This window comes from Molothrus ater, chromosome 25 (genome assembly GCF_012460135.2).
Source record: "Molothrus ater isolate BHLD 08-10-18 breed brown headed cowbird chromosome 25, BPBGC_Mater_1.1, whole genome shotgun sequence".
Taxonomy (NCBI): domain Eukaryota; kingdom Metazoa; phylum Chordata; class Aves; order Passeriformes; family Icteridae; genus Molothrus; species Molothrus ater.
The window spans coordinates 5,474,774-5,488,432 of record NC_050502.2 but is presented as its reverse complement, the minus strand read 5'-3'; the positions used below and the strand labels follow the sequence as shown (position 1 = coordinate 5,488,432).

General features: G+C 57.3%; 1 protein-coding gene across 1 annotated transcript in view; it reads right to left on the bottom strand.

Moving 5' to 3' along the window:
* The window catches only part of SCUBE3 (signal peptide, CUB domain and EGF like domain containing 3), a 29,657-nt gene that overhangs the window by 8,363 nt on the left and 7,635 nt on the right, over positions 1–13,659 (bottom strand). The window contains exons 2-8 of the mRNA XM_036398422.1: positions 12,894–13,016; positions 11,820–11,945; positions 8,828–8,962; positions 7,733–7,858; positions 6,692–6,808; positions 3,687–3,734; positions 718–834 (exon numbers count right to left, since the gene is read on the bottom strand). Coding sequence (XP_036254315.1) covers positions 718–834; positions 3,687–3,734; positions 6,692–6,808; positions 7,733–7,858; positions 8,828–8,962; positions 11,820–11,945; positions 12,894–13,016 — 792 coding nt within the window. The remainder of the gene's footprint in view (positions 1–717; positions 835–3,686; positions 3,735–6,691; positions 6,809–7,732; positions 7,859–8,827; positions 8,963–11,819; positions 11,946–12,893; positions 13,017–13,659) is intronic.

Here is a 13,659-nt window from a genome sequence, read left to right as displayed (position 1 = left end):
CTGGAAACTGCAGAACTGGAGAGGGGTGGATGCTCTGATAAAATACCAGGGACAAGGGGTTCTGGAAGCAGTCAACAGGTAGACAGGCAGCCAGCAGTGGCACAGGCTTTCCTTTCAGCTGGGGTCAAGTTCTGAGAGCTGCCAAAAGACACAATGCAGGCACTGGCCAGCCCTGAGGGGGGGAAATTTGGGGTGCAGGGAAAGCAGCCTGGGCTGCCCTCCTGGCAGGGACAGGGGAATGGGGACATTGGTGGGATGTGCAGCATCTCGGGGTGTTCTCCCCCATGTGGGACCTGGTTGGGCAGTGTCCCAAGGGGGACCTGTGCATCTCACACCCCCAGAGCAGGTGTGCATTCCCTGCACACCCAGCCCTTCCCCTGGGGCAGCTCAGGCACTGGGGTGGGCTGAGATGGGACAGGACCCTCTAGTCCCACAAGGGCTGCCTCCAACTTGACCTGATCCCCTTTTCCTCCTCCCCACAGGCTTCCCAGGGGCATGGGGCCAAGCACGGTGCCCTGCAGCAAGGCATCCCAGTCCCCATGCAGGGGGTGATTCCTGTCCCCACCCCATGGATGCAAACACCAAGCCAGTGAGCACTGGGGGCAATGTTGGGCTGAGCTAAATCTGAGCCTTTTCTGAGGGCACTGAGGACACAGCGGGGGCCTGGGGCACCCAGGGGTGAGCAGTGAGCCCCCAGCCCCACTCACACCCACCTACCTTTGCAGGTCTTCCTGTCAGGCTGGAGCATGAAGCCCATGGGGCAGCTGCAGTGGACGCCGGTGGCCGCGTCGTGGCACTTGCTGTCACAGCCCCCGTTGTTCACAGCACACGTCTCTGCATGGCAAGGGGACAGAAATGCTGGGGTGAGGGACCCCTGTGCAAAAGTCTGGGGGAGTCACACCACCCAGATGTCCCCCATGGCACGGCCTGGGAGTGGCAGTGGGTACAAAGCTCCCTGCAGAGCCCATGGGAAGCTCCCCTGGCTCTCACACAGCAGCAGCGAGGCCACAGAGGCGTGAAATGATGAACACATGGGGCTGGTGTGCCCCACAGACAGGCAGGGCCTCCTGGGGGCCACCTTGGGCAGCTCCAGAGAGGAGGAGTCCAATTTCCCAAACGGAGGAATTCAAAGTCGCAGCACTTGTGCAAGAGCAGCCGGACACAGGTCCTGCCAGGCTGCAGCTCCCAGGGATGGGGGAGCACAGCCCCAGTCCCCCAGTGGGGTGGCAGGGGGGTCCTGTCCCCCTCGCTGCCACCAAGCTGCTGAGCCACAGAGCCACGGTGACCCTGTGCTGTCAGTCCCTGACCGTCACCCACTGCTCAGCCACTGAGATGTGTCTCAGGCTAATTTGGGAGACACATCATATAATTAAAACACACACTCAGAGGCAGGCAGCATCAGTGGAAAAAAAATCCAATTGAAAAAAAAAAAAAGAGCTAATTATTTCAGTATTATCAAAGTCAGCTGTTGCTGGTAGGACTAGAAGGGACACTAATTTAAATGAAGCATTTTCAGCTTGACAGCTTCCCTGTGAGATCAATCCTCAATTTCAACCCTAACCACCAGAACAATGGTTTGAAGTGCATTAAGTTGTTCACAAAGGATAATAAAATATTCCTTTCAGAAGGCTGGTTGCTTGGATAAATGAGGCATTTGGGCTTCAAGGAACCCAAGATGAAAATGCCTTGAAGAAATTCCTTGGAAAGAGCAAATCCCAGGTTCTCCTGCTCTTTGCAAGCACCACATGGGGTAGGAATGACTGAACCATCCAACCATTTGCCGCGGGGCCCGGGAGCTGGGATCGCTCTGTGCTCGTCTTGCCACTGCTATTTTTATGATGTCCCATAATAAGAGAACAAAAGGGACCATTTTATGAAATTAATCGCCAGCACAATTACAAAACCTAACGGCAGGGGAAGGATTTCTGCAGATATTATTCCTCCAGCCAGGTCCTCGCGCTGCCCAGCCGTGCCAGGGGACAGGGACACAGGGCGGGTGACACCGTGCCCAAGGGAAGGGAAACTTTCTGAAAGGCCAGGGAATCATTTGTTCAATGCCAGCCTTTGTTCCAGCAGCTGATGCAGAAGCAGCCCGGGGAGGATTGATTTAACAGGGTCACCACTGAGATAAGAGGATTGGTTTGGCTCAGGTGCTGCTGCCAGCAGGATGGAGCTGCAGAAGCAGCTGCAGCAGGGAGGATGGAGCTCTCCAGAGAATGAATGTGGTGCCCTGGGCACAGTCACTGTGCTCACAGCCTCCTCCAGCACTGTGAACCCCTCCTGGCTGCTTTGCACCTTTGGGAATTTCACCTGGAATTTCACCCACCCACCATCCCAGGGTGGGTGCCCAGGGTGGCCATTGGGTGTGAGCTCGCTCAGCACAGCCAGAGCAGCACTGCAAACCCCTCTGTGAGGGGGAAGCCCTGTTCTGGGTTGGCAGAAAGCTTGGAGGGGGCTGCTGGGGTACCTGTGAGGCAGCGGAGGATGGAGGCACAGGGCTGGGCTCTGGATTGCCCCGGGGAGCAGCAATTGTTCGGCGGAGCTGGCAGCCCAGGGCTGCTCCCAGCCTGGCGTGACTCACCAGCCACCCAGGGCTTTGGTGAGGCCTCCATCGCTCAGGCAGGGACAGGACAAAGCTACACACACACACTCACTCACACACTCTGACTCTTTTCCACCCTCCTCCATCCCAGCTCTGCTGTCACTGCCTGGCTGCTGTGCCATGGCACTCCTCACCCTGCTCAGCACCTCAGTGCTGGTGACACTCTGGCCTCACCTCCACCTTCTGAGAAGTGACAATCTCAGCAGGACGTGAGCCCACGAGCCAGAGGGGATAATTCCATGGTAACTGGGGGGATTACAGCTGGGCTGGCTGGAGTGTGGTGATGACGCAGATCTGGGGTCCCCCCTTCTCCCACCCCTGTGTGAAAGGCTCTTCAGAGCCCCCCCAGAAGCTGCAGTCTGTGCTCCCTGGGCTGGTGAGCTGAGGTCCCACAGCTCCTGGATGTGCCAGGAGTTTGCCTGCACCCAGCATATCCAGGACCAAGATTCCCCACTACAAGCAAATTGCTGCATCTTCTGCCTCAGTTTCCTTGGTGGCAGAGCAGAGGCATCACCTTACCTTTGTGAAGGGCTTGGAGACCCCACGGGGATGCAAAGAAATCCCTGGGGAGGTGCCCAGCCCTGGAAAGGGCCATTGCTGCAGCTCTGGGCTGAGAGCCACTGTGCATGGCAAGGCCAAACCCTGGGACACCCTGGAGGTCCCAGAGGGGACCATCCTCAAGTGGGTGGGCTCTAGGAAGGGGTAACTGGGAGTGCACAGCACAGAGATGGGCACAAGCATCCCCCTCCCCACCAGGCAGCCCACTGTGAGCTCCTCCTGGGTGTGGGGGTGACCCTGCCACAGCCGCAGCAAAGCAGAGATTGTCACCCTGGCGTGGGCTGGATCCACCAAAGCAGCGTGAGAGCCCCGTCTCATGCAAGCACAGCAGGGGAGGGGTCCCTGCCCTGTCCCCCAGCCCAGCCCTGGCTGGCCTGGAGTGAGGTTTGGAAGCAGCAGCGGGGCAGGGTTAGTGAGACATGCGGTCATTGCAGCAGCTCAGCCCCCAGCCCCGCCATGGTCTCCAGAGGAGAGACCATCCACGGTTAGACCCCTTCGTAGAGATAGAGAGAACAAAAATATTTACCATTAGAAAACGTCTCAAGGATAACGTGTTGCTGGAAGTGTCTCTCCCCTGTTTAACATTATAAAAAAGTGATTTAGAAACAGTGTCCAGCAGGGAACTTGGTTGGTGTCACACATCAATGGGTTCAACTCTGCTGCGTTTCCAGCCTGGTGGAAACTGTCCCTGTTTTCCTTTGGGCTTTTTCTCTCCCACCTCCCAAGCATTCCACGTCCCTCAGCCTCTCCAAACCCCCTCCAGCCGTGCTGGGCTGGTTGGAGCCCCATGCGAGCGGGAGAAGCGCGTTGTGAGGAGCGTTAGTGCAGCCTGTTAGTGTGGGGAGCCGGCTCCTGGCTGTGACCAGAACCAGAACCAGCCCGTGGTGATCCCCGAGCGCAGCCACGGGCGTTGGGAAGGCAGCCACACCCCGCCTGTGCCGCTTGCACCCTGTGGGTTTATCAGCCAAGCCAGCAGCGAGCCCAAAGCCTGGGTGTGTTTGGGCTGCTCAGCCTCCCCCGGGGGTCAGAGCTCCCAGCATCACCAGCCCCACAAAGCTGGGAGCACTGCAAACTGCCCCTTTGTGTGGGTCAGGAAATCCGCCATAAAACCTGAGCTGGGTTTAGTTTCCTTCTCCATCTAACTGTATTTCTTCTCTGTCCACCCCTTCCCACTCCACCACAAGTAGGGGGGTCAGCAATAGCCCTGCTGCACCCCAAATATGGGTGGGAGGGAGCTGCAATGATGCCCTGGCTGGTAAATCTTCCTGGAAAGCCAAAATCTGCATCCACTGTGACAGCTGATTTTGCATCTCCCCGCGGGCACTGCACCCTTGGCTGCTGGAGGGCTGTTTTATGTGCCTTTTTTTTTCATTCTTTTTTTTTTTTTAAGGCTGCTTTTGGAGCATAAATGTAAATATATAAGGTCATTGGCTTCCCCTCCCGGCTCCCCCTCCCCCTCGTGCCTGCAGACATGTTGGGAGCCATTAGTGATGGCCCCTGTGCTTAGAGGCATGTTCCTCATTATCTGCATTTTTAAAAGCAGCAATAAAAAGCAGAAAAATGAAAAACACCGGCCGTGGCCTAATGAAACTGTCACTCAGAGGGGCTGATCGTGCTTCCTGCCTCGTGGTGTGATCTGAAGGGAACCTGGACCAGGGGCCTGTCCCGGCAGCCCATCAAACACACCGCGTTCAATTTCAAAGCCCATGGCCCGGGGAACGACTTTGCATTTCCCCTCACTGGAAACTTTATTCCCCTTGAAATGATGAAATATTTTGGAGGAAATGGGGAAGGGGCGGTGAAGGGGGCAGCGTGGATGGGGGAGGGCTGTTTGCTGTGCCCGAGCCATAAAACAAGAAGGGCTGGTTATAAATATCCGAGCAGGTACCTCGGCTGTAAATCTGCTGGCTGGGCATCCCAGAGGGCAGCTGCTGGCTCCCAGAGGCTGGAGCACAAGCCCTTGGTGTTCCCACGGTGGGGCTGGGGATCAGGAATCCCCCAGGGAGTGCAAGAGCTGGGCAGAGGGGATTGCAGAGCCCAAAGGCATGGTGTGGTGGTGGGCTTTGGGCTGGTGCTGCTCCTAGAATCCTCTAGTGCAGTGTTTGAATTCCCCTGGAAAGGTGGACAAGGGGAGAGCTCACAGGGATGTGCTGGCTCTGGTGGGAGATGCCTCCCCAGCAGGTACAACGCAGGGCATGGGGACAAAGAGGGACACTTTGGCCAAGGACAAGAGGATGGGTGATGTTGGAAACCCCCAAATCCCACCCTCACACCTGTGGTACCCAGGGTCTGAGTGCAGAGACCACCCCCACAACAAACAGACTGCTCTGAGGCATCGCCCAGATCACGAGATGCTTTGGAGAGCTCCTCTCTCACCCCCACACCCAGCAGGTCCAGGGGCATCCTTGGTCCCAAACCTGCCCAAGGCAGACGCCGCACGCAGGGCCCCTCATCCAGGAGGAACCCACCAGCTGACACCCCCAGGGTCCTGAGCTCCCCACTCAGGCGCAGCAACAGCCCCTGGGAGGCTCTTCAGAGGTGGGACAGGACGCGGTGGCTGCGGGAATAAACACGAGGACGGCGGGGACCAGGGGCTGTGAGCAGCCAGGAGGGACTGGGATCCACCCTGGGGCACAGCAGTGACATTAAAGCAGCAGGGAGCTGATGGGGAGGAGGGCTTTGCTGGGGGCTCAGCCCCAAACACCCCTCGAGCTGGCAGGGAGAGCCAGGGGCTCAGGGGGGATCCTCTGCCCTGAGGACGGAGCCGTCTGTGGAAAGCACGAAGGGTTTTCTGTTCAGGCACAGCAGGGACACGGGGAGCCAAAACCTCTCTTGCTTCCAGTTCCTTTTTCTTTTTCATTTTGCAGTAAGAACTCAAATGTCTCAAGCAATTGTGGACTTAATCACTCCCCAAATATAACATTTTTTAAATCAAAGCAGCTGTTAAACAGCACAAGCATATGAAACCAGTAAAACTTCTATCTCTGCTTGATGTTTTACAATTTGAAAACACACACAGGAAAAGGACAATTCTGGGGGTGGTTGAGTTGTCAGGTTGTTGGGGTTTTGGTTTTGTATTTTTTTTTTTTTTGCAAGACAATTGTTCCTGAGCCAAGGCCCCACAATACCAAGTTGGAACAGATTGCTGTGGGCAAACCTGCCCCCTCCACATCCCTCCTCAAAAGCTGCCAGTGACAGCGACAGTAACAATTCCCAGTACGAGGAATCCTCACAGCTCTCTCTTCAGCAGCACAGAAGCAGGCAGGGGACCCCTGCCCGCACCCCAGCACAGCAACCTGTCCCCAGGTGTCCCCTCAAGCACCACCAAGATCACTTCTGCTCCCTGTGGCTGTGCAGGCACATCCCAGGTGCTGCAGCATCCCTCACACAGTGCTGAGCTTCCTCAGTCTCAGCAAAAGGAAAACGCCCGAGGCTTGGGAAAAACCTTCACCAGGCCAAGGACAAATCACCCAGGGAGGAAGAGGAGCCACGCCACAGCCCAACCCCTGTGTGGGTGATGCCCTGACCTACCTATGCACGTCACCCCGTCCGAGTGCAGCAGGAATTTGACGTGGCAGCCGCACTTGGGCCCCTGCTCGGTGTCGTCGCAGGTGTGCTGGCAGCCCCCGTTGCCGTAGTTGCAGGTCACTGTGGGAGCAAAGCACCAGGGTCACCACGGCCCCAGCTCCTCCTCCCTGCCTACCATCCACATGTAGCACATGAAGCTGGCTTGGAAACACCTCATCCATACCCTCAGAGACTTCCCTCCCTCCTGCCCTCACAGATAATTCCTAAAGCCCTTCACTTTCCCTCTGGGATCTTAGTACCTGCAGGCTCTTATGTGGTTTCTCATGTCTTCCCTCTGCATATCTGCTAAATGCCACCAGTGGAGTCCAAGCAAAGGGGACTGGTGGTCTGGTTGACCCTGACCCTGAATCCAGTGCTGCAGGGGAGGGGTGAAACTTTCCTGAGCTTTGGAATGACACAGGAGCTTTTGGGAATCCCTGCCAGCCCTCCCCAGGGGGCAAGGTGTGCTGTTCATTTAGTTTAGGATTACGCCTTCATTTCATCAGCAATTTTACGCATTTGCTGCACACAGCAAATGAGAAACAAAATAAAAATAATTGCATAAACACACACATATCTATTTAATAACCCTGGCACTGCCAGTGGGATGCTGGCAGGAGATCAGACAGGCTGAGAGCACCACAACCCCCAGGGAGAGGATTCCTGCGCTCCTCACATGCCAATTGCACTCTCCTAGTTCACCTCCCCTTTGGAAAATGAAACACTGGGACAAGAATAGGGGATGCTGAGCCTCTGGGACCCCCTTGAGCTGCCATTTCAGGCTGGTCATGTAAGGACACAACATCCCAGAGTAAAGGGGGCTGCCAGAAGCATTGTCCGTAAGGGCAGCAGAGGCAGAGCTGAGCATGCTGAGCTTCAGGCTCAATGAACCAACTGCTACCAGGGGGTCAGGGCTTTGCTGCAGGGCAGGAGGTGTCTGTGCCATGGGGACAGGGTTGGGGGGTCCCTGGGAGGGTGTACCCCCAGCCCTGGGCTGCTCCTTACGTTTGCAGTCCCGCTGGTTCTTGGTGAGCTCGAAGCCGGGGCGGCACTCGCAGGCGATGCCCCCTTTGGGGGTCTCCCGGCAGATGTGGGCACAGCCGTGGTTCTTGTTCATGCAGTTCATGCCTTCTAAAAGAGAAAAGGAGGCAAAGAAATGTCCAAAAGCTGCTGGCACTGGGCAGCAGTGGCAGAGGGACGTCTGAGGTGGGATGGGGAGTTGATGGCAGTGAGGGAAACCTTGTCAATGAGGGGAAACCTTGTCGATGAGGGGAAACCTTGTGGGGACAGGATAACCCTGGCCAGCTCCTGGCACAGAGCTGCTTGGGAAGGTGGACAAAACCACCTGGGAGCCTTCAACCTTTGATTCACCTCAGGGTGAGACCCTGCTCCCACATGTCTCAGTGGCTTTAAACCCCACTGAGCTCAGGACCCAGCACCTGCATCCCTGTCCCCAGCAGGGACCACCAGTGTGGCACCAGCAGGAAGGAGCAGCCAGCTCATCCCTCCTGGGATGGATGGGGACACAGGAGATGCCACTGCAGCTGCTCAGCTGTCCTGGGCAGGGTGGGATTCCTGGGGAGCTGGAGTGACCAACACAGCTGGGAAGGGGGAAGGAGGAAAGCAAAAACACTCAGCTGGCTTTGCCAAGCAGCAGAGATAAAAATCAGCAGAGACGCAAAAATCTCTCATTTCCTCCTATTTTGGCTAAGAGGTTGCTCCAGACGGCAACAATTTAGAGTTGATGTTGAGAGGAAGGGCTGGGTGCTGTGCAAGACCTGGCAGGGGAAGATGCATCTCAAGGTGGTGTGAGGATTTCCAGGTCCTTCAATATATCAGTAAATTCCTCTGGGCATAGGATTAATGTCCCCAGCTCAGAATTGCTGCGCCTGGACAAGGGAGCTGAGGGATTTTGCTGCAGGATATTTGTCACCTGTCCCAACATGCCTGCCATAGATTCACTTTCAAACCTGCCACACCAAGAACCCAGCAGCAGCACCTAAACCCAGGCAGGAGTGGCCAGAGGTGACAGGGGACAGACCTGCCTGATAAAGGCAGGGATGGAGCGTGGCCCAGGGCATGGAAGGGCTGAGCACTGACCTTCAGGGCGCTGGATGCAGGTGTGCTGGTTGTCACTGAGGAAGAAGCCCTCCCTGCAGAAGCACTCGTAGCTGCCCATCATGTTGACACAGGTCTGCTGGCAGCCGCCGTTGCCCTCCGAGCACTCGTCCAGGTCTGCAGGGGGAAGGTGGCAGGGGGTGAGCTCAGCTCCTTGGCACACCCAGGGCATGGGCACTGGGTGGCACAGACCTGCTGGGCAGCTCCTGCTTCCCCCCAGCTGGACAGGGTGGGGGATGAAGGCAAGGCACAGCAGGAGTGGGTGCAGGGGTCTTACAGCTTCACTGACTAATGGCCTCATTTTACAGAAGGGAACACCAGACCACAGAGAAAGGGCTTTTCCTTGTCCCAGAAAACCCAAAGCACCCAGAATGCTCATCCAGGATGCAGTCGGCCCCTGCTCCCAGCCCCTCAGAGCCTGTTGCCAGCTGGGGATGCCTGCACTTCATTAGGAGGAGCTGGGAAACCTTAGCCCAGAGCAGGGATAATTACTTGTAAGGAGACTCACATCCCCTGCTCTGCCCTCACACCTGTTTTGGTTTAACAAGCCAAGGCTGCAAGGGGCTGGGATGTGGCCCCGTGGCAGCAGCAATGCCCTCACCCCAGGCTGCTGCTGCTCCAGCCCTGCAAAACCTGCATTTAATGAAGAGTAACTGCCCATTGCTCTCTCTAGAGGCTTTCTGGGGACAGTGGTGCAAGCTGAACTCACCAATGCCCTGAGGTGCCAGAGCAACCAGGATGCCAGGCTTGGCAAGGATAAATCTGTGCTGTGACCACCCCTTGCCCCCTCTGCCCGCGGGGCTGGGTGACGGTGTCAGGCTGGGAGCGAGGGGCCCCGTGCCAAAGAAAACCTCCTGTGAACTGGAGCGTCGCAGAGCCACGGCTGAGGGGAAAACTGAGCCCAGCGGAACCGCCCGGAGAGCGGCTGAGCTGCGGCACACGCCGGGGGCTGCCAGCACCAGCCCCCTCCCCAAACAGCACAGCACACCCAAACCCCCTGCTTTTTGGGCTAAACAGACGGACAGACGGATGCCCGAGCAGTGTGGGTGCCTCGCACTGTGCCCCAGCCCCTGGCAAGCCCTGAGGGTGTGCTCAGAATTACCAAAGCAGGGCTGCAGCTCTAGCTGGAAGTGGCCAGGCAGCAGAGCCCAGGAGCACCCCACAAAGTTGCTGTCTTGGAAAGGAGGTGTTGAAAACATCCCTCAGCCACAGGGCAGTGAGGGCTGACACCTGGGCTGCAGCCAGGCATAAAGGGACATCCTCTGCCATGGCAGGAAGCTCATGGCTTCCTCCAATGCTCATCCCAGCCAAGCTATGTCCTGCAGATGCCAATAACCTCCTCAAATCCCCCTGCTTAGAACAAGGGCTTAATGTCTTGCAACTTCTCCTTCCAGCTCTGCTCAAAAATGAGGAGGCAGCCGTTCAAACCCGATGGCTGAAATGAGACTCCGCTTCTCTAATACCTGTTTTATTAAAGGCAACAGAGATGGGCAGAAGCCAGCAGGGCCTGTGTCAGGACGGGGGCTTGAATTCCTGTCTTGGTTCAAAAGGTCACCCAGGATGGGCAATGGAGGGGCCAGTGGACTCTGGTGGGCACAGACCCTGACCCCTCTCCAGCTCAGCTCCTGCCCATGGCACTGGCCACAACACGCTGCTTTGCTCTGCTTCTCTTTCTTTTGACTAAAAGGGGATGCAGGCAGGTTGGGCAAAGCTCGCAGGGATCAGAGATGAGATGCTGGGATGAGCTAAGGAAGGGCTCAAGGTGGGAGCCAGCATGCTCCCCCCAGATCCCCGCTTGGCCGGCTGCTCCCCAGCCATCTCCATCCCCTCCCACCCAACTCTGTAAACACATGACGTCCAGCTTCCCTTTCTTCTTCTCGGGCTCATCCTCCCCCGCGAGAGGAAGGCAGAGCCAGCCGCCCGCGCCTCCTCCCAGCTGTGTAAATCTCCCCCCTCCCCGAGGAGGCTGCAAAGATCCCGGTGATGGTGCTTAATGCAAAGCGTATGTGTCCATAATCCCTTCCCCCTCCTCCTCCTCCCAGTGATGAGCTCATTAATGACCCCTCTGCAGACACTAATTGGAAAATAGCATGAGCTGCAGGCAGAGGGGAGGTGGGCGGCTCCGTGCCCCGGAGCTCCCGCCGCGGATGCCGCGGGAGGAAGCGGGCGACGGGCGCGGGCAGCTCGATGGGCCCCGGGCTCCGGCGGGAGCTTTGGCTCGGCCGCGGCCGGATGGAGTTCGGGGCGGTGGGAAGTGGCGGGGAGGATGCGCGGCCGCTCCGTAGGCAGATGCCGGGTTTGTCTTGGCCCGGGGATTATTTATCCAGTCCCTTCGCTGGTTCCCATCCCCACCATATTTGCTATTAACTCATCTATTTGGGCAGGTGCAGGGCTGACCTCGAGCACGAGCGGAGCGAGCGGCAGGGCCCGGGTGAGCTGGTCCTGCCCTCGGCAGCGGCGCAGAGCTGCTGGCCCGGCCGCTTGCTGCAGCAGGATGAGGCTGTGGGGAGCCTGTGCCTCACCCCAGCAACTCCAAACCCAACCCTCCCAGATGGACCCACAGAGTGAGTTTTTCTCCCAGCATGGAGCATCCTCCCTTGCCATCACCCCGATGTAATGGGAAGCAATCCTGTCCCCAGCACAGGACATGCCTGTGTGCCCTGGGAGTGCTACCATGGTTCCACGGCTCTACAGCACTCTCTGCCTCTCCCCAACCCTCCCAGATGGACCCACAGAGTGAGTTTTTCTCCCAGCATGGAGCATCCTCCCTTGGCATCACTGTGATCTGACAGGGAGCAATCCTGTCCCCAGCACAGGACACGCCTGTGTGCCCTAGGAGTGCCACCACGGTTCCACGGCTCTACAGCACATCTGGGGGTGCTGGCTGCTGGGAAGTGCCCAACAAGGAGAGCCAGCAGGTCAGTCCCGAGGTGCTGGAGCAGCTGAGGAGCTGCAGGGCACCACCATCGCTCACCCAGGCAGTTGTGGCCGTCGTGTGCCAGGCGGAAGCCGTCGTAGCAGGTGCAGCGGTAGTTGCCGGGGATGTTGACGCACTCGTGCACGCAGCCAGCGTTGTCCTCCCGCTCACACTCGTCAACGTCTGCAGGGGAGAAGGGTGGGAGAGCTGCAGGGCTGCCCCTACTGCTGCCCACCATGGGTGCTGCTCCCCATCTCCAGCATCTTTGCCACCCAGCTGGTAATGTGCCCCGGGCTGTTCTGCTCTCTCTGCCTATTCCAGCAGGTGCTCAGCTCTATTATCACCTGCAGCATCCCTCCAGAGTCTACAAAGTCATCCCAGTTCTCCCCAGTCAGGGTGCTGGAGCCCCAGCTAGCCCTGTGTCTCACAGCTTTAGCCTGGTGCAGAGGGCTGGGAACCTCCTGGGATTTCCCAGGGTGCTGCCAGAGCAGCCCCGTCTCCATGGCAAAGCCCTGCAGTGCCTGGAGCGCTTTAATCCCTCTGCTATTTGTACTCGGCCCATCCTGACCCTGAACCTGCTCCCAGCTGGGAATTTTTCCCCTGCCCCAATCCTGCTTTCCTGCTGCTGCTGCCCCAAGGACCCCATTTTCTTTCCATTCCCCACTCAGTTGTATCTATATATAGATATATGCCTATACCTATATCAATATCCAGATTTACACCTATATCTACATCTAAATTGATTTCTACACCATCTATATCTCTGTTTCTGTCTTATTTTAGTTGTGTTTTAGCTGCTAACACAGCTCTGCAGCCTCAGGGTCAGAAATCCTGCAGGAAAATAAGCCCAGCTTTGTTTAAAACAAGCCCCACGTGACCCTTCAAGGGCAACCCCAACCATATCAGGACAGTGGCTGCCACCATCACCAGCAAGGGCAGTCAGAGTCCTCTCTGTCCCCATGCACTGTCAACAGGCCAGGAGTTTGGGGCAGAAAAGGGGAATAAAAGGTTTACAATGGGCCAGGGTGAACAAGTGGCTTTTTTGCATGGGTTGATGAGCCACTGGTGGCCTCTGACCTGCTGGGGCTGTCACTCAGCAGGACTCTGGCTCTGCCAGTGGTGTGTCCCTACCTTTGCAGTGCTTCCCATCCCCGGTGTAGCCGGACTTGCAGATGCACTTGTAGGACTTGGGGGTGTTCTGGCAGATGGCATCGATGTGGCAGTTGTCGGTGCCCTCCACGCACTCGTCAACATCTGCAAGAGGACAGGTGAGGGAGCAAAGGGGAGAGCCAAGGGCCTCCACCCATGTCCCCATGGGAGCCACCACCCCAGGTGATGGATCCCAGCAGCCTCTGGCTCCCCAGCCAGCCCTGATGATGGGCTCTGGACATGATGAATCACTGGGTCCACTCCCAAACAGCACAACCTGTGTCCCCTCTCGGACACGTCACCCTGAGACTCCCTGGCCCTTTCATGCGTCTGATGATAGGAAATGCTGCTCCAGCACTCCCAGTCCAGGCTGGAGCCAGCCCAGGGCAGAGGTAAAAGTCTCTGTCTCCAATTAGCTGTTTCCTGAGCCAACCAGGCACCCAAATAATCGTCATCACTTTCTATTCTTAGGCGCCAAGGAATGTGCACAAATTAGCAGGGACCACACTAAATAAACCTGGGAGCCAGGAGGGAGAACTGGGAAAAACATCAGGGCTTCCATGGGGACACGGACAAAATTTGCATTGTCCCCATCCCCCTTTGCCCCTCAATCCCCCTTCTCTGGGATGCAGTGCTGCCCAGGACATCACATCCAGGGCTCCACGTGCTGGCAATGGCCTCAAGCAGCAATGCCCAAGGGTTTGCTGTGACAGGAGGCCGTGGGAGTGGAGGTTTTAATGGTGTGTGG